The sequence below is a fragment of the Chlorocebus sabaeus genome, chromosome 8 (genome assembly GCF_047675955.1).
Source record: "Chlorocebus sabaeus isolate Y175 chromosome 8, mChlSab1.0.hap1, whole genome shotgun sequence".
NCBI lineage: Eukaryota > Metazoa > Chordata > Mammalia > Primates > Cercopithecidae > Chlorocebus > Chlorocebus sabaeus.
Genome location: NC_132911.1, coordinates 38,040,704 through 38,061,730, shown reverse-complemented (window position 1 = coordinate 38,061,730; position 21,027 = coordinate 38,040,704). Strand labels below are relative to the sequence as shown.

Genomic DNA, 21,027 nt, shown 5'->3' with positions numbered 1-21,027 from the left:
CCCCTCTTGCCAATCCGAAGTCTTCTGATCAACCCTGGATCTAGAGACCTATGGAAACTATAATTCCAGGTCTACCTTTTTTCTCATCCATGCCTGTTCTCCTTTGTCTTATTAACTTTCATTTGTTCCTTGGGGCTCTGTCCTTTCACTTCATTCTGTCCCTGCATGCATTGTGGTTCAAACTCTGCCATCATTTGTTGTGATCTCTGTAGCACCCCTGACTTGCCCTCTGCCCTAGATATGGGAGAGAATTGGGAGTTTCAGGGTATCATTTTTAATGATAATAGTCATTTCTGTCATCATTGTTCTCTTTTCCCTCATTATCACTAGCTTTTTATGTATATGAAAGGAGAAGGATGTCTCCCTCTTGGGGGCCTTGTCCAGCAGAGTGATCAGCAAAGGAAGGATATAAAAGAGAGGCGATCCTCATGTTATCTAATATCTATTTATCAGAATTATGGAGATAGAATATTCCACTTGTTTGACCAAAGAACTGAAGATATTTATGTAGACCTGAAAAGATAATAGGATCACATGGGAAATACATGTCAATTTTAATGTACCTATTAGAGTAAAGCATGTCTGATAATCTCTATCTTTTTTAAAGATTCGGAAACCCCGACCTCAGAGAGAACGTGCTCAGTGGGATATTGGTATTGCCCATGCAGAGAAAGCATTGAAAATGACTCGAGAAGAAAGGATAGAACAGTATACTTTTATCTATATTGATAAACAGCCTGAAGAGGCTTTATCCCAAGCAAAAAAGAATGTTGCCTCCAAAACCGAAGTTAAAAAAACCCGACGACCAAGATCTGTGCTGAATACTCAGCCAGAACAGACCAGTGCAGGGGAGGTGGCCTCCTCACTCTCAAGTACTGAAATTCGGAGACACAGCCAGAGGCGGCACACAAGTGCGGAAGAGGAAGAGCCACCTCCTGTTAAAATAGCCTGGAAAACTGCGGCAGCAAGGAAATCCTTACCAGCTTCCATTACGATGCACAAAGGGAGCCTGGATTTGCAGAAGTGTAACATGTCTCCAGTTGTGAAAATTGAACAAGTGTTTGCTCTTCAGAATGCTACAGGGGATGGGAAATTTATCGATCAATTTGTTTATTCAACAAAGGTACCTCCTTTTTTCATGGAGTTTTTTGGGGGATGGTATTTTAAAAGTGGTCAACCTTGGCATTTAAAACAATGACCTTGGCATAATTTAAATACCCTTTCTACCCACTGAATTTGAAACATACAGTCATTGTACTCTGTGGGCAAAAAAGACAGGAAAAAGTCTATGTTTTTCTTCTTTTTTCCCCCTTTTGTGATATTCCCATCTGTAGTAGATTAGTCTTGAGCTGTGCAGCCAAAATTGAGCTTAGTTCCCTAAAGTCATGGAAAAAACTGGGCACTTTGCCTGTTTCTAGTTTGTGTAGTTAGCTTTTCTTAGTTGCAAAATGTGCTGCTTATTAAAATCATTTTTATCAATTATATGAATTAACCATTGTTATAAAAGCCACTGTAATAATTGTACCTGCTGACCTGTTTGGTTCCACCAGCAATTTTGTTAGATTCTTATTGGCTTGGGATATCTAACTGCCTTTCAGAGAAATCCCAGAACTGTGTTCGTTCTTTAACAATTAGCTGTGGCAGTAACTTGGGTAATGGGGTAAAAACAGCCTCTGCAAACTGTGTGCCTTCATCAGTTTGTCCTGGGCCTCCATTTAGGGCACTTATACTTTAGCTTGAAGACTTTAAAACTCTTCCATAATATTGGTGGTATTTATTCCATATACCTCTTCACTACCATCCCATCCCATACCACTGTGTTGAGTTTGTGATTTTGATTTAGTTGCATTTCATTCATGTGTATTAAAGAATTCTATGCTTATTTTTTCCTAATATAGTCATATGCAGATTAATTAGTTAAACACAGGTATGCTTAATTAGTAATGCATCTTCCTAGAGAAATGTTAAGGGTGCTCTTTTAACCTGGACTGCCCATAGGTTCAACTGACTTCAGTTAAGGCCAAGCCACCTGGAAGAACTTGAATTGCAGTCCCTACTTGGTTCTCTTGATAGCAAATGTATATTTTTCATCTTTCAAATGGCAAATGAGTATGTTGCATCTTTTTTGAGTACAAATTGGCTTTATTCTTGGAGCTAGTTTTACTGCTTCTGAATGTACAAGTCAAACTTTGTCACCACCACCCCAAAGAATGCTATTTAAAGGAAATTCAAGATGAAACTGATCTTTTCAAAATGAAGGCTCTAAAAATACATGCATGTATATATTTGTTTATTTTTTTCCATTTTAAAAGATGAGATCTCGCTCTGTGACCCAGGCTGGAGTGCAGTGGTCGATCGTAGCTCACTGCAGCCCCAAGGGATCTTCTGCCTTGGCCTCCCAAAGCACTGAGATTACAGCCATGAGCCACTGTGCTGGACCTTTTAATGATTTTTTGTAGAGATAGGGTCTCACTATGGTGCCCAGGCTGGTCTTGAACTCCTGGCCTCAAGCTGTTCTCCTGCCTCAATCTCCCAAAGTGTTGAGATTACAGGCAGGTGTCACGGTGCCTGGCCAAAAAAATACATATGTATTTATAAATCACTTCTTTACTTCTATTCCATCGCATTAAAAATACCTAAAATGACACCTAAGTTAATTATACCTGCCTTCTTTCTGCTTCAGATTACTTATTGGGTCACATATGTGACATATTTCTGTATTTAGGGATATTTCCATGAGTGACATATTTCTGTATTTAGGGATATTCTTGTCTCTTAAGACATATTGGCATTGTTCTCTGTGTAATAGAGCACGTTACCAAATGAAAATGACTAGAGTTCTCTTACTGTGATATGTATAAAGACCAGAAAATACTTTGTTTTGATAGAAAATTGAGTGATACAGGTATATTTTTTGGTGACATTTATCACCTGGACTTAGACAAATATTCTACCTCATGTGATCTTATTGTGCATTTAAAAATGTATCTTGGAATTAGCTGGGCATGGTAGCACGTGCCTGTAGTCCCAGCTACTTGAGAGGCTGAGGCAGGAGAATTACTTGAACCTGGGAGGCAGAGGTTGCAGTGAGCCAAGATCTCGACACTGCACTCCAGCCCAGGTGACGGAGTCAGACTCCATCTTAAAAAAATTCTTTTTTGGCCAGTTGCGGTGGCTCACGCCTGTAATCCCAGCACTTTGGGAGGCCGAGGCAGGCAGATACCTGAGGTCAAGAGTTCGAGACCAGCCTGGCCAACATGGTGAAACCTCATCTCTACTAAAAATACAAAAAAAATTAGCAGGGCATGGTGGCACGCACCTGTAGTCCCAGCTACTCGGGGAGACTGAGGCAGGAGAATCACTTGAACCCAGGTGGTGGAGGTTGCAGTGAGCCAAGATCACACCACTGCACTCTAGTCTAGGCGACAGAGGGAGACTTCATTTCAAAAAAAAAAATTTTTTTTAATTAAAAAAAAGTGTCTTGATCACTTAATCAAATTGTTCTGATAAAGGCTAAGATAGCTTAATTGCAATCAAAGACCATATAAAATTTAAGTAAATTATGATCATTTAAAGCCATCTTTATAAGCCCATGATGCCACTTGCCTGGTAATCACCTGTTTTGTTGTTTTTTCTTTTGCCTTATTTTAAAGGGAATTGGTAACAAAACAGAAATAAGTGTCAGGGGGCAAGACAGGCTTATAATTTCTACACCAAACCAGAGAAGTGAAAAGCCAACGCAGAGTATATCATCTCCTGAAGCAACATCTGGTTCTGCAGGTTGGTATGAGTGAAGAGTATATATAGAGGTCCATTTTGAGAAATCCTTGTTCTGTTCTGCTATAATATGGTAGCTGTGTTCCTAAGAAACTCTTAGTTATCAAAAGTAAATTATATTTAAAAATCAAATTATAAAAGCAGTTACTTTAATAGGAAAGAATGGGTTAGAGGCTAGAGAACTTTATTCATAGCAAGTTATTTTTTGTACAAGAATTAAAATAATGTGATTCTATAATTAAAAGTATATAGCTATAAAAATCTATATCTATCAGAGTAAATACACCATTGATTATCTCTCTTTGCATAATAACAGCTTACTTTTCCTGCTCCATTAGCACACACATACCATTTCCTCCTTTACCCCTGTTGGAAACAAACTGGCAGATGCCAAAGCTCTTGTCATTATTCCTAGGTGTGCTAGATACTAGTAGCTGAGGGGCCTAGAGCCTAATTGTCCTAATGTAACCTATTTTCTGATTAGCAGATACCATGAATTGAAAATCAAGCCATATTATTCTTGTTTAAAGGAGAAGCTGTATTCAGTAAGATTGTGCCTTTGGAATGTTTAACTTTTTTTTTTTTTTGAGACAGAGTCTCACTCTGCTACCCAGGCTGGAGTGCAGTGGCTCAATCTTGGTTCACTGCAACCTCCGCCTCCTAGGTTCAAGCGATTCTCCTGCCTCAGCCTCCTGAGTAGCTGGGATTACTGGGGAACGCCAACACACCTAGCTACTTTTTGTATTTTTAGTAGAGACAGGGTTTCACCATGTTGGCCAGGCTAGTCTCCAACTCCTGACCTTCTGATCCGCCTGCCTTGGCCTCCCAAAGTGCTGGGATTATAGGCATGAGCCACCGCATCTGGCCTTTTTTTTGTGTGTGCGTGTGTGTGAGACAGGGTCTCACTCTGTCATACAGAGTGGAGTACAATGGTACGATCATGGCTCACTGCAGCCTCAACCTCCCAGGCTCAGGTGATCCTTTCACCTCAGCCTCCCAGGTAGCTGGGACCACAGGCGTGCATCACCATACCTTGCTAAGTTTTTGTATTTGTTGCCATGTTGCCCAGGCTGGTCTTGAACTCCTGGACTCAAGCATTCTACCCGCCTCGGCCTCCCAGTGTGCTGGGATTATAGGCCTGAGCCATTGCACCAAGCCAACATAATTTTTTTTTAGACTTACTAAGGATTTTAGAATTTTAATTGAATGTCTGGTGGGTTTGGTTTATGTAACAGTATTACATCAGTAGTATTTATGTAATACTGCTTGCTTCATATAGCCATCAAGAAAAGAGTTAAGTATTAACTAGCTTGTTCATTTGGAATCTTAGTTTAGGAGAAAGGAATTCATTTCATTTTGTTCTTTAAAAATTTGTTTTGAGTCTAAGAAGCGACTATAGTAGAAAAAAAAAAAGATAAACTATTTTCTGAACATACTTATAGACCCATATATGAGTTTGTTTGTTAGTTTCCCCACACTGACCAGCTGGGTGTCCTATGATTCAATTTGATTCTCACACTGTTTCCCTGGTGTTAGAGTCCAATCCCTCAGGGTAAGGGCTCAACTCTCTAAGACTGCCCTGACTTCAGATGTCAGTTGCAAGTCTGGGGCTTCAGAACTTCTGACTGACCAGCTATAAATTGGAGGTTCTCATGACCCCCTCCTTGAGTTTAGTCATTTGCTAGAGCAGCTCACAGAATTCAGACAAGCCCTTTCCTTACATTTACTGGTTCATGTTAAAGAATATGGCAAAGGATACAGATGAACAGCCAGATGGAAGAGATGCACAGGGCAAGGTATATGGAAAGGGCTGTAGAGCTTCATGCCCTCTCTGGCCATGCCACCCTACAGGTACCTTTGTGTGTTCAGCAACCTGGAATTTCTCCAAACCCTGTAGCTCAGGGATTTTTATGGAGGCTTTATCATGTAGGCATGATCAATTAACTCAGTCTTCGGCCCCACTCCCCTTCGCAGAAGATGGGGAGTGGAACTTAAAGAAAGCATCTAATCATAGCTTGGTTTTTCTAGTGACCAGACCCCAACTAGGAACCCACCAAGAGTTGCCTCTTTAGAACAAAAAACACTTGTATTATGCAGCAAATTCCAAGGGATTAGGAGCTCTGTGCCAGGAACCAGGGGTAGTGATCAAATATATATTTCTTATCATATCACAGTATCACAGTGACCAAGTAATTTTCTGGATGGATCAAAGTCTTAAGACCTGAAGTGGTAATCTTGAATCAATAGTAACTTAGCAAACCTGTGATTGAGTGGCATAAAGTGTAAATATTTTTGTAAGGGAAATTTAAATAAAATTCTAATTATTAAAATAGCAAAGTAAAAACAATCATTGTTCACAAAAGTACTTGGGATAGCTTTTCATAAAAAGAAAATAATGGAAGCTGCAGGACAGGGAGAGGTAATGCCAGTGGAGATGGGGCACATGTTGGATGGGGCATTTTAAACAGCCTTTTTAAAAATGGAATTGGGAAGGAAAGTTGAGTTAAAGAAAGGAGGGAGTGAATAGCAAAGTCTAGTACTACATTTGCAAATTGTGTCATTTCAAAATACTTTATAAAAAGATGAACTTACAATGTCAAAGGAATGGGTAGATGGACTTAGAAGATTTCACATTAGCCATAATTGAGAATATTCCCTTCTTTGAATATTAAAAGAATCTTTTGGCCTCCACTTTCCATAATTAGGTATGTCAGTTTTTTTACCTCTTTACACTAAATGATTAGTAATTTGTCTGAATTTAAATGGGATATCTGGAATAGGAGGATCTTTATTTGAAATCAGTTTCCTAAGGAGAAAGTAAATTCTTCCTATATTAGATTGATCTTAACTCAAATATGGTTTTATTTTAGATGGAGCTTGTTTTTCTTCTTCCTCTCAGTTACTGAACTTTTTTTTTTTTTTTTTTTTGACACCGGATCTTGCACCCAAGTTGGAGTACAGTGGTGTGATCATAGCTCACTGTAACCTTAAACTCCTGGGTTCCAGTGATCCTCCTACCTCAGCCTCCTGAAGTAGCTAAGACTACTGGTGCCTGCCACCATGCTTGGCTAATTTATTTTATTTTTATTTTTTGTAGAGATGGGGGTCTCACCTTGTTCCCCAGGCTGATCTCAAACTCCTGGGCTCAAACAATCCTCCTGTCTTGCCCTCCTGAAGTGTTGGGATTACAGGCATGAGTCGCTGTGCCCGGCCTGAACATTTGCTTTTTATGTAGTCTTTTCATTGTAAGATGTAATTTCTGCTATGAATATTTCCTTTTTTTCTAGGTGGAAGGTTATACTTCTTTGTATCTGGAAAAAGGCAGTATTGCTTTTTGCTTAAGCAGGCACATAGAATTTAGGTTGTAAATTAAGATTGAAAACTTAATTTTGGGCCGAGCATGGTGGCTCACACCTGTAATCCCAGCACTTTGGGAGGCTGAGGCGGGCGGATCATGAGGTCAGGAGTTCGAGACCAGCCTGGCCAACATGGTGAAACCTCATCTCTACAAAGGTACCAAAAAAAAAAAAAAAAAAATAGCTGGGCATGGTGGTGCGCGCCTGTAATCCCAGCTATTCAGGAGGCTGAGGCAGAAGAAGCGCTTGATCCCTGGAGGCGGAGGTTGCAGTGAGCTGAGACTGTGTCATTGTACTCCAGCCTAGGTGACAGGGAGAGACTCCGTCTCAAAAAAAAGAAAAAGAAAAGAAAACTGAATTTAGGGACTGGTGCTCTAAAGCTTTGAGCTTGGCTGAAGTTTGGTTAGCAGCCATGGTTGATAAGCATACTTTGTATTTTTAAGTGACCATTTTGCTTTTTGTGAAAATAACTTCAGTAGTTGAAAAGTCAAAATAGAGACTTGTTCACCCTTCATAAACCAATTGCATCATCTCAGCTAGTGTTAACTGCTTAAGGAAATTGTTGAGCCTTTTCTTAGTAAATTTCAGGGATATATAAAATGTTTGGCACTGTCACATTTTTGTCATTTGAAGAATTGTACTTGTATTCACACTAGATTTCAAAGCTATTTTCCAAACCCAGAAATGCTCACCTCCTCTTTCTTAGAACATGAATATAATACTCTTCAATGGTTTTAAATTTATATGTTCTTTGGGTAACTTTCAGAATCATTTTAAGAAATCATGTTGCTTTATCCTCTCTAAGACAGTAAATCAAATATCTTCTGCTCTTCATGATGTGATTATATTACCCTCAACACAAGTAAAGATTTTTTTTTTTTTTTTTTGAGGCGGAGTCTCACTCTGTCGCCCAGGCTGGAGTGCAGTGGTGCGATCTCATCTCACCGCAAGCTCCGCCCCTGGGTTCACGCCATTCTCCTGCCTCAGCCTTCCGAGTAGCTGGGATTATAGGCAACCGCCACCACGCCTGGCTAATTTTTTGTATTTTTAGTAGAGACAGGGTTTCACCGTGTTAGTCAGGATGGTCTCGATCTCCTGACCTCATGATCTGCCCGCCTCGGCCTCCCAAAGTGCTGGGATTACAGGCGTGAGTCACTGCACCCAGCCTTTTCTGTTTTTAAGCAATTCCATTTTCATTTTTGCCCTCCCTAGTAGTATTAGAATATTGACACTTACACTAAAGTATGGATCTCTGGGATCCTCAGGTTGGTCTGGGAGGATAGCATATCTGTTGTCTTAGTAAACATTTTTGTCAGTGTAAGGAGAAGAGTGAGAGTAAAGAAAGGAGCCAACACCTTTATTTGTGATTACTGTAAATCAATTAACCACAGCTCCAAAACAATATATTATTATCAAACTACCCACTCTTTCCCAAAAACAAAGTAGTTGCATCCCTCATTTTGGCTTTGAACTAAAGTGAGGGAAGTCATTTATACATAGCCAAGAGTAATGAAAGCAGAAAATATAAAGGTTATATGAAAGGCTTTATAGATAGAGCTTCTATCTGATTTTATAGGTCTTAGTGGCTTCTTCCTATGGCAAGCCAGAAGTGACTATGATTTAGGAAGGAATATGTAGGTGGTCCAGGCACTGAAAACATGGAGAACAGCTGCATTGCAGGTATCATTCCTCCTCAGGCTTACAGAATGAAATCATTCCTGACTTAGTGTTATTTCAAGTTGTGTTCTTCAATTTCAGTTTTATCCTTTCCAAAAATGGGGTCCATGTGAGTTTTCTTCAATTTGCTTTTAAAGAATTGTACTCTTTAAAAATCTTTTTTTTTTTTTTTTTTTGAGACGGTGTCTCGCTTTGTCACCCAGGCTGGAGTGCAGTGGCGTGATCTCGGCTCACTGCAAGCTCCACTTCCCGGGTTCATGCCATTCTCCTGCCCCAGCCTCCCGAGTAGCTGGGACTACAGGCGCCCGCCACCACGCCTGGCTCATTTTTTTTTTGTATTTTTAGTAGAGACGGGGTTTCACCGTGTTAGCCAGGATGGTCTCGATCTCCTGACCTCATGATCCGCCCGCCTCGGCCTCCGAAAGTGCTGGGATTACAAGCATGAGCCACCGCGCCTAGCCTAAAAATCTTCATAGTTTGTTTTACCATTTAACATGAAAAAGCTTGATAATTTGTTTCAACTAGTTTTCGATGACTAATTATTTCCAAAATATAACAGATCCCTTGATAGTCAAATTAATGATTAGGTTTTGGTCACATTTTTGTGCCTTTCCTGCTTTTCCTGCTTTTGTTATTAATAACAATAGCAAAACTTATATAAGTGCAACAAGCACCGTTAACCATTTTACATATAGAATTAATTAAACTCCTTTGTTAAAATGCAGCATGTGTAGCACTGATTGAATTTTGAGCCAATAATTTCTAATGCCAAGTGGGTAATAAAGTTATTTTTATGCATCCTTCGGTCCCTTCATTCCCTAATTATATTTACCTAAAGATGTTTATGTGCTTTTAAAATTAAACAATGTCTCTGCTGTTTTAGTTTGACTTTTTAATTTTTAAAAAACCAATCCCCCTTTATTTGTATAATTTAGGACCCTTTGTGAATCCCAGTCTCAGCTCATCAGCCTTCACAATTTGATCTGTTAAATAATTTATATGCTCCTGAGTATTTAGCAGATTTTAATGACTTTAATTAAAATTCCAAAAATAATGGGTAAGAAAAGCAAATAATTTGGTCATATCTTAATTACATGGATGTCAAGGTATCCTTAAATGAGTTTTTGTTTGTGTGTTTAAATCATTTCTTAGGCTCAGTAGAAAAGAAGCAACAGAGAAGATCAATTAGAACTCGTTCTGAATCAGAGAAATCCACTGAGGTTGTGCCAAAGAAGAAGATCAAAAAGGAGCAGGTTGGCTTCCTACATGTAGAGAGTTAAAACATTGTATTTGTAAATGTTGTGGCTTACATTCCTGTCTTAAAAGAAAGAGAAACTTTCCCCCACACTGAGTTTCCTTTCTGGACTATCTTACACTTCTGTCCCTGTCCCCGGTGGGTTCCAGTGCTCAATTTTAATACAGCCATTCCTGTGATTCTGCTTCAAGCATTTTCACAGAAAACAAGCTTCAGGAGATGGGAAGCCAGTGGTGCAAGACTCTTAAAAAACTCCTTTACATTTATTTAGAAGTTTCTATTATCAGCAAAATGATTTCATGTTTTTATGATTTTTATTTGGAACCATCATTGAGTTCCTTTTTTTTTTTTTCCAAATTTTGATTTTTGGTTTAAGCTGCTGGTATGTATTTTTTTTATTTTTAAACAAATCAATTTAATTTATATTCTTATATTTAAGAAACAGATAATCATAGATGATCTGGTTTTTCTGTTAATATCGCAGATTTTTTGGAATGTTATTTTCCCAGTGGAATATTCGCCTGGTATCAGGTTGTCAGATAAATAATATTTAGGTTAAAAAAGGTGTGTATGGGGGATTGCATTTTGACTGAAGTGTATTAAACCAGTGTAATCAATGTAGTAAGATTCATTTAAATGACCTTTTCAAAGAAAATTTTAGAAGCCATTCTTCTTTAAACTCACAATCAGATTTTTTCTTAATTTTTTTAGTGAAAGGATATCCATTCTTACAGCCTAAACACCTGCTAGTAAACAAAACAAATTCTGAATAGAATTAGTTCCAATAAGTTTTATATTTTTTAAACCATTTAATATGGAAGAATGTGAGCTTTTCTATTTAAAATATTTCCTTCATCATTTTAAACTTCCAAATTTAAAAGCTAACTTTGTGGGTGCTCTGTGGTATCACCAAGCAAGTGAAACTGTTTTTCCAGAATATTTAACTAAAATTTAAATAGAATACTAATTTGTCATTCATTTATCATATTAACTTTCATATTGCATACTTAGGAAACTATATTCCAAAAAATCTTTCTAAGCTCTTGAAAATCTATAGTATTCATTTCCAGAATGAAGTTGTGATTTTGCCAGCTGGTTCCCAAATTCAGTCTGTGACCAGTCAGTTTAAAACTAATAAGCAGAATGAGTACAAAGAGTGGGACAAATTGTTAATGCCACTGTGTTATAGTTAGTAGTAGAACAATACCAGTGATTGTTTAGAAGATTTTATATTTGTATTACTAATTGTATCTTATAAAAGTGTTTCTGTTGTATGTTTTTTTACCTGTTGTAAAAAAAATAAAAATTTTTTTAAAAAGCTTAGAACAATCCTTAAATATTTACAAAATGTGTTTCAACATTCATATTTCACCACATCTTAAAGAAACATGAAATTCAATTTATAGCTTAAACAGGAACTCCTCCAAACAGCCTCCTTTCTCTAATTCCAATGGTTCAATCCTCAAATTACCACGTGTTTTACATATACATTGGCAGAATAACTTCTGATCTCGCTCTCCTAATGTAGGATCAAGACACTGTTCATAAGACACTCAAGAAAGTGCTTTTGCAATATCACAAACTTATTTTCTTAAGTTTGTACTAGCAGCAAAAGTATTGAGCTTCCAGCTGTATGGAGCCCTGTAGCACTCTCTACAGAGAGGGTCCTGATTCCCAGCAACTTAGCTGTGAGTGCAGGCGCGGAAGGGTCTTAAAGTGGCGTGAGTTACATTAACCTGAGTATCATAGTAAGTAAAAATTTATCCTAACGTCTTTGGGGCGGGAGGGGTTTTTAGCAACATTGGGGCCGGTTGCAGAAACAACCCCTCTCCTGCCTTCCAGACACTGAGGAAAGTATTCTTGTTCTCTTCATATACCAAGGGAATGGTGGGAAAAGTCTTTGCTAGAGAGCATGTGGCTGTGTGTTGTCACTTGATATTCAGCACAGGCAGCTAGGATTTAAACCCTCCCTGATCTTGAGACAGAGAACTTTACCCAGAAGATGGGACTGAGTTCAGATTTCAGATACATTAATCACTCATCATTACTTAGATTGATGAAAAGTATCTTTTCCCTCTGTTAATAATTAAAAGGGAAAAAAATTCTTTGTTAATGCTGTATTTTTCTGTCCAAACAGGTTGAAACAGTTCCTCAGGCTACAGTGAAGACTGGATTACAGAAAGGTGAGTTAGTATTATAATGTTGCTTTGCATTTCCTTGATTAAAACCAATTTTTAAGAATTACTTATTTGTACTCCATGTATTTTTGTCTGTCTCTGTAAATCATTGTTGTTGCTCTTCAGTGTGAAATTGCAGTATTCCCCGGTGTTTGTGTGTGTGTGTGACTTTTAGAGTTGATCTTATTCTGTACCTCCACGTGAAAAGTCTTACTTGTTTTGGTAAATTGGAGAACACCACGTAGACTTGATACTGTTTCCAGCCTTTCTCCATAAGATTCTGGGGTTTCACTGGCTTATAAACTAGGGATGTGACGAATCCACTTTTTTTGGTATTCGACTGAATACCGAATAGTAGCTATTCATGTTTGTCAAACATGGACTATGACAAATCAGACAAGACAAGCTGATTGAAAAAAATCTTGCCACATTTATTTTTACAGTGCTGTAAAATCTTTTTGTAAATTAAAATGATTCATAGCATATTTATGGCCACTATTAGATGACCTTATGCGAATCTATTTGAGATATGCACAAAGTTTAAGAAAGCTTAAACTTATATCTGTATTTTCTGTGTGCAATTTGACTACAGTACAAACTCCATAGCATGATTCGTGCGTTTTTGGTGAGATCAAACTGTATTTAATACCTGTAGTTTACTCTGGGCAAATTGCATTATTTAAAAATAAAATAAAACAACAGCCTCTCTGCATTCTCGGGGAGAAGTCTGCAGCGATGGTCTCCGTGGAGATCCTCAGCAGAACTGAACAGCCTCTCGGAGGGAACACTGCTTGGCGGAGCTCCAAGAAAAGACATCGCGATCGCTGCGAGATTAGGAGGCCTGATTGCGTTGTGTTTCCACCATTCCACAGGGTCGGCGGACCGGGGAGTGCAGGGCTCTGTCAGATTCAGTGACAGCTCCGTCTCCGCAGCGATTGAGGAAACTGTGGACTGAGATTCCTGTACAATTTCATCCCAGAAACTCCAGACTTGTAGTCTCCATGCAAGATTTCTTTGTCGGCGGCTCGATAAACAGTTTCTTTGTTTTCGATTTTGATTTCGCCAATCATCATTATTGGCATTTTCCTGCCTGGTTTCTTCTTCAAGACTCTGAACAATTGCTTTTACAGTCAGATGATTTTTTTTTTCGGTTGGAGCTGGATGGGTACAGCTTAAATCATGGGTCCAGCCTAAAAACCACCATTTAACTTACACTGATCAATTTCAACATGGACTGTTTTTGGTTTTTTGTTTTTAAATAAAGCATCATTAATGCACATCTGCAGGGTTTTGCCAAACAGCCCAAACTGTATACATTACAATCATTAAAAGTTCTTATTTTTTTTTAATATTAGTGCCGTTATCATGGAGAACAGCATGACAGCTGTCTTTGGCAGTCTGTCATTTTTCTAGCATTTTCAGAAACTCATCGGAAATGGCGGTACCTGTGTTTCCCTTCGAAAGCCTCTCAGTACAGCACTCCTGTTCCTCTGTTAAAACTCCTTGTTAATCCAGTGATCTTTTAGGCCAAGGAAATATTTTGTGGTGGTGTTCTGGGTCCATACACCAGCAATGAAGGAGATAGATTTGTGTACTTGTGTTTTTTAATCAGCATTAACATGGGCAGGCACCCTCATTTATAGATGTCAGGAAACATTCAGTGAAAAACTTGTAGAATGGGATGTGATAACGAGGTTCCAGTAATCTGAGCAGTCTAACGAGGCCCACCTCCTCCACCACAGAACGTGGCTATGTTCCAAGTGCTACTCTCACTCAGCCTGTTGCGGATCTTCATGGCCTCAGGAGACTTGTTTCTCCATGGGCTCTTCTGGACTGCACACTTCCACCATAGCTTGCTGGGCTGATCTAGATGTCTGTTTGTTGTATGGAAATTTTGGGGGAAAAAAATCCAAAACACAAACTGTGGGTTGAAATATTAACCGTCTCCTTGGTTCCTTGGTATTCACCGTGCCTGATCTGCACATTTCATCGTGGCTGTTTCTGTATAGCCTATACTGCATTAGCCCAAGAGATTGTTGCTTTGTAACTTTTTGCACTATTGTTTTGGCTGGATTTGTATTACACACAGTTTTAAAAAAAAAATTCCACACTATTCTCTGCCTTTTTTTTCCTATTTATTTCTTCCCGCACAAATTCCACATAGAGGCCTTCCCATCCAGCTCTACGTGATTTGGCTGCACTTGAACACTGTCCATTTACAACCCTCAGCAATGTGCCTCCTAAATGGCATGACATATGTAGATGTGCTGCAGCGCTTGTTAATGGTCACAATAAATGCCACTTCACCAAGGAAGTCTCAGATGAACAATTAAGAACATCCAAATTTTATTGGGGGGCAATAATCAACTGAATTGCAAAATTCAGGGGAAAATGGCACTATCCGTGTACGAATCGAATACAAATCAAAGATTTGTCACATCCCTAATAAAAACAAGATGGAGATGTCTCTGCAACCATATTTGTAAGCTACACAGTGTGTTGGGTTTTATGTCTTCCCCCTCCAAATTGAATGGTTCTTTGAATTGCTCCAAATCCATCAGCTATCCTGCAATTTTGATAGAATTGATTTTTAGGTTGGAACGTGGGCTCTGTTGACTGAAAATAGCTTTAGAGAGGAGAACTGAATTAAATGTTTTGATAGAGCGGTTGTAAATTAATCAGTCACTACCAGGAAGGTCAGAAGTTCTGAAGTTTTGACTCATTACTTCAGTGTTACAAAGAGAGCTGTGCTTTTTCCACACTAAAGATGAGTTTGGGAAAAGAAAATATTCTCCCACACAAAAAAAAATTAAAACAAACCTTAAGTACTATTTTAGGATTAATTTCAGTGTGTTGTATTAAGGTGCCAGCGAGATTTCAGATTCCTGTAAACCTCTAAAGAAAAGGAGTCGCGCCTCAACTGATGTAGAAATGACTAGTTCAGCATACAGAGACACGTCTGACTCCGATTCTAGAGGACTGAGTGACCTGCAGGTAAATATGTGCAAAGGTCTAGACAAAGTGCTCTTTCTTGAACATAATGCTTTTGCCTTATTTATTTGGGGAAATTGGGACATTTTTTAAATACTCATAGACAAAATCACTATGGTTATTTTGAGCTTCTTAATTCTTTTGCTCTCATGTTATATAACAAAACTATAGTTTGTTTGTAATTTTAACTACAGTTTTTCCCAAAACAGCAGACCTATGATATCTGTGGATTTTGGAAAGAAAGGAAGGAAGAAAGAGGTGGTTGTGTCAAGATCTAATGTTTGAGCAAGTCTTACTAGGATTTTCATAGCATCTTATCTTTGAGGGAATTTTTGTTTTGTTTTTCTTAAAAATGCTATGTTTTCTATGTAGGTAGGCTTTGGAAAGCAAGTAGATAGCCCTTCAGCTACTGCAGATGCAGACGTTTCTGATGTGCAGTCCATGGATTCAAGTTTGTCGAGAAGAGGCACTGGAATGAGTAAGAAGGACACTGTATGTCAGGTAGGCAGGTAACTGGTGTTATGGCTTGAAATAATTGCTATTATATTCTGCCAGTAATAGACTTAACTCCTGTTGAAGAGGGTAATATGTTTCTAAATTATTATGATATTACTTTAAAGCTATAGATCTAAAACCTCTTTCTGGTTCTTTTTTTCCCTTTCTGAGTTGGAATACTTACCCACATGCCAATCTTTAGTGTGATATACTATTATTAATTGGAAGTAAATGGCAGATGACTGATTGAAAAAACTTTCTTAAATTCAAAATTTTAAAGTAATAACTTTCTCAATGTATTTTTACTGTTCTTGAAAAATACTGCTTTGCCCTGTGAAGAAAAGTTAAATATGCAGATCCCAAAGAAGGAATCCTAAAAGATTAAGTATGACCTTAAACTTTATACCATATTGGATCTGGAAATACTGTAATTGTCTAGTTCTCTGGTTTTCAAAGTGAAGGCCAAGGACAAACAACATCAGCATCTTCTGGATATGTATTAGAAATGCACATTCTTGGGGCCCCCACCAGACCTACTGAATCACAATCTGTGGGTGAGGGACCCAGTAATTTGTGTTTAACAAGCCGCCCTTGTGGTCCTGATGTTTGCCAAAGTTTGAGAACCACTGCTTTTTGCCATATTACAGATTTGTGAAAACTCTGGTGACTCTCTGATTCCTTGTGAGGGAGAGTGCTGCAAACACTTTCACCTGGAGTGCCTGGGATTGACATCACTCCCTGATAGCAAGTTCGTCTGCATGGAATGTAAAACCGGTAAGATGACTTATTTTGATAGTCATGAAAAGATGAATGGGATTGTGCCAGGAATGTGCACTGGCAACCTCTCCTAGGACATCTTGTTCCCATCACTTTTATTAGCCCTCCTCCTCTCTTCCCAAAGGTATTTCAACAAATTAAGATTTGGCTTCAAGATTTAAAAAGTAGTTAAATTTCCTCCTACTGGTGCCTTCTACCATAAAATCTATCAAAGTACCAAGATGAATTTGTGTTTTATCTAAAGAGTTATACAAAGTATTTAATTGAGTTATTTTTCAGATGGGTTTGAGATTTTGGGGGCTCAATAAATTGGTTTAAAGTTCTTTAAGAGACTGGAATAAGTATCAGTGCATAACCACAGTGATTATATTTTTAGTGGAAATTTGGAGCTACTGGAAATCATTTTTTAAACTTGGGATTCACCATTTATTTCTTATCTCACTATACATAGACTACTACCTACCAAAATAATTTGTAGAGAAATAAATATGCTAGTTTATATTTCTTCTCTCTGTAGCTGTAATTCTGGTTAATATCGTGGAAAGCAAGTCGTAGTTGTTTAATCTGTAACAACATGGCAAATAAAAAATAACTGGAGATGAGAGGGACATGCTTCTAGGAACCATGTTGACGTGTTTTTTGTTTTGTTTTGCTTTGTTTTAGCTATGAGGAACTAAAGCCAACTGGATAGCAAGTATACATGATATGCTGACTCTTTGTTATTTTTCTACTCCTTTTCCTTTTATTTTGATTCTTACAGATACTTATTTTATCTTTTCTTATTTGATTGTATGCCTCCTAAAATCTTTCGGACAAAAAGTTAGTAATTTTTTTTTTTTTAAACTGAACACTGACTTACTAAGTGTTAGGTGCTACAAGTACTAAGCATTTTCTCCTGCTATTTCATTTGATCCATGATGAGATAGGTACTATTATGATTTCCATTATACAGAAGGAGAAACTGAGGATTAGAGAGTTTAGTAGCTTCCCCAAAGTCACAAAGATAGCCCATGATGACTCTGGGATTTAAACCCAGGCAGCTGGACTCCAGATTTATATTTTCTTTCTCATGGTCTTCTATTGCCCTGGTGAATAGAATGGACATCACAAGTCATATGTCATATATCCCAATACACAGTCATTCACATACATACACACACATACAAATACACACACACATACATAAAGTAAGCTTTGGAAGCTGCTTAGAACATATAACTTAAAATTTCTCCCTTATAAAATATTTTATTCATCACATTTAGACTCTGCAGTAAAACTTGTGAACAGTTTGCCAACTGGCAGCCCCTGGGTCATATTATCTGCACATCGTTTTATTTGGCCTTCAGAATGTATTTTCATTTTTGAACATAGGTGGAGCATGTAATCCTGGCTCTTCACATTCCCCATTATTCCTTTTTCTAAAACTCAGTCATTCAAGTCACTTATATATCCTGCCTGGCCCCTTTAAGCATTCACATATTGTATTAGGGAGTTCCTGCATTGCTATAAAGAAATACCCGAGATTGGGTAATTTATAAAGAAAAGAGGTTTAAATGGCTCACAGTTCTGCAGGCTGTATAGGAAGGATAGTGCCAGTATCTGCTCAGCTTCTGGGAAGGCCTCAAGAAACTTACAATCATGGCAGAAGGCAAAGTGGGAGTAGGCACTTCAAATGGCAAAAGCAGGAGCAAGAGAGAGAGTTGAGGGAGAGGGCTACACATTTTTAAATGACCAGATTTCACAAGCACTCACTCACTGTCGCAAAGACAGCACCAAGCCGTGTGGGATCCACCTCCATGATCCAAACACCTCCCACCAGACGTCACCTTCAGCATTGGGGATTAGATTTCAACAGGAGATTTGCGTGAGGACAAATATCCAAACTATATCAAGTATGCAATCCCTGATTTAAGATATTGATAGGAAGGACCATGTATCTCAGTATTAAAACACTCTTAGGGCTTCTCTCCTAACTCTAGAATCCAGGAGAATTCTACCAACAGAGGCTAGGTTTATTTAATTTGGTACACATCTGTTAGAAAATTTAAGAGGGAAATTTGCTTTAAAAACAGTTAAGTATGGGATGTTGTCAGTGAGAATGAAAAAAACTTTTTTATTAAAAAAAAAAAATTGGGTAGAACAAGGTCAGAGGACTCACATTTCCTCATTTGAAAGTATACTACAAAGCGACAGAAGTCAAAACAGTGTGATACTGGCATAAAGACAGACATATAGACCAATGGCATAGAAAGCCCAGAAATAAGCACTTGCATATATGGTCAAAAGATTTTTGATAAGGGTGTGAAGACTAGTCAGTGGAAAAAAAGACAGTCTTTCCAACAAATGATGCTGGAAGAGTTGGATATATGCCTGTAAAAGAACGAAGTTGGACCCTTACCCAACAGCATAAACAAAATTAATTCAAGATGAATCAAAGACCAAGATGTAAGAGCTAAAACTATAAAACTCTTGGAAGAAAACATAGCATAGAGGAAAAGCTTCATGACAATGGATTTGGCAGTGATTTCGTATATATGACACCAAAGGCACAGGCAGCAAAAGGAAAAACAGACAAATTGTACTTCATCAAAATTAAAACTTTTGTACACCAAAGGGTCTTATCAACATAATGTAAAGGCAACTCATAGAATGGGAGAAAATATTTGCAAATTCCATATCTGATAAAGCATTAATACCCAGAATATATAGAGAATGCCTTCAACTCAGCAATAAAAAACTAAACAACTCGAGTCAGGCATGGTGGCCCATGCCTGTAATCTCAGCACTTTGGGAGGCTAAGTCGGGCAGATCACCTGAGGTCAAGAGTTCAAGACCAACCTGACCAACATGGAGAAACCCCATCTCTACTAAAAATACAAAATTAGCCTGGCATGGTGGTGCATGCCTATAATCCCAGCTACTCGGGAGGCTGAGGCAGGAGAATCACTTGAACCTGGGATGCAGAGGTTGCAGTGAGCTGAGATCATTCCCTTGAACTCGAGCCTGGGCAACAAGAGCAAAACTCCGTCTCAAAAAAAAAAAACAAAAAACTAAACAACTCAATTCAAAATTGGGCAAAGATCTTGAGCAGGTAGTTCTCCAAAGAAGATACTGCAGATGGCCAATATACACATGAAAATATGCTCAATATAATGAGTAATCAGGGGGCCAGGCGCAATGGCTCGTGCCTGTAATCCTAGCACATTGGGAAGCCAAAGCAGGTGGATCTCTTTGAGCTCAGGAGTTTGAGACCAGCCTGGGCAACATGGTGAAACTCTGTCTCTATTAAAAAAAAAAAAAAAAAAAAGTAATCAGGGAAATGCAAATCAAAGCCACAATGAGATGCCACTTGATACCCATTAGAATGACTAGTATCAAAAAAAAGAAAACAACATGTTGGCTTAACTATGGAGAAATTGGAACCCTTGTGCATTGTTGGTGGGAATATAAAATGGTATAGTGGCTGTTGAAAACCCGATGACGGTTTCTTAAAAAATTAAACAGTAACAAATGATCAAGCAATTTCACTCGGGGTATATACCCAAAAGAACTGAAAGAAGGGGCCAGGCGTAGTGTCTCACGCCTGTAATCCAAGGATTTTGGGAGGCCAAGATGAGCGGATTGTTTGAGTCCAGGAGTTCTAGACCAGCCTGGGTAACATGGTAAAACCTCATCTCTACCAAAAATTAAAAAAAAATAAAAAAAAAATTAGCCTAGCGTGTGTCCATAGTCCCAAATACTCAGGAGGCTGAGGTGAGAGAATCACCTGAGCCCAGGAAGTCAAGACTGCAGTGAACTGTAATTACATCACTCCACTCCAGCCTGGGCAACCAGAGTGAGACTCTCTCTCTCAAAAAAAAAAAAAAAGGACTCCAACAGATAATTGTACTTTCATATTCTTAGCAACATTATTCACAATAGTCAAAAGGTAGAAACAATCCAAATATCCATTGATGGATGAATAAACAAAATGTAGTATGTACCTACAATGGAATATTATTCAGCCTTAAAAAGAAATTCTGATACATGCCATAGCATGGATGAACCTTAAGGACTTTATGCTGAGTGAAATAAGCCAGGTATAAAAGGCCAACAAATATTGTATGATTCCATTTATATAAATTACTTGGAATAGTCAAATTCTTAGAACAGTAGTCACCAGGGTTGTGGGGGAGGGTGAGATGAGGAGTTCTTTTAATGGGTACGGAGTTTCAGTATGGGATGATGAAAATGTTCTGGAGACAGTGCTAACAATGTGAATGTACTTAATGCTACTGAACCATACACTTAAAAATGGTTAAAGTGTTACATTTTATGTTATATATATTTTACCACAATTATTTTTTTAAAATTAAGTGCTTTTAATTTACTTATGACATGAAAATTAGTTTGGTACCTATTTGGTACACTTCTAACATATTAGAAGTGAGAACTCTGATTCTTCAAACCATTGTTTTAGGTCATTTAGGCAGTTTTCCTTTGTTTACAAAAGATAAACACTTCACATGTAAGGAGTATTGCA

The 21,027-nt window shown here is 38.1% G+C and overlaps 1 protein-coding gene across 8 annotated transcripts in view; it reads left to right on the top strand.

Moving 5' to 3' along the window:
• Positions 1–21,027, top strand: part of NSD3 (nuclear receptor binding SET domain protein 3) — a 114,143-nt gene that overhangs the window by 53,341 nt on the left and 39,775 nt on the right. For 7 of the 8 annotated variants that reach the window (XM_007962206.3, XM_007962205.3, XM_007962202.3 and 4 more), the window contains exons 6-12: positions 608–1,123; positions 3,654–3,780; positions 9,963–10,063; positions 12,203–12,248; positions 15,106–15,236; positions 15,606–15,734; positions 16,376–16,502. In XM_007962206.3, the coding sequence (XP_007960397.2) occupies positions 608–1,123; positions 3,654–3,780; positions 9,963–10,063; positions 12,203–12,248; positions 15,106–15,236; positions 15,606–15,734; positions 16,376–16,502 (1,177 nt within the window). Of the gene's footprint in view, positions 1–607; positions 1,124–3,653; positions 3,781–9,962; positions 10,064–12,202; positions 12,249–13,114; positions 14,356–15,105; positions 15,237–15,605; positions 15,735–16,375; positions 16,503–21,027 lie in introns of those variants that run through there. The other variant, XM_007962207.3, reaches the window with a different exon arrangement.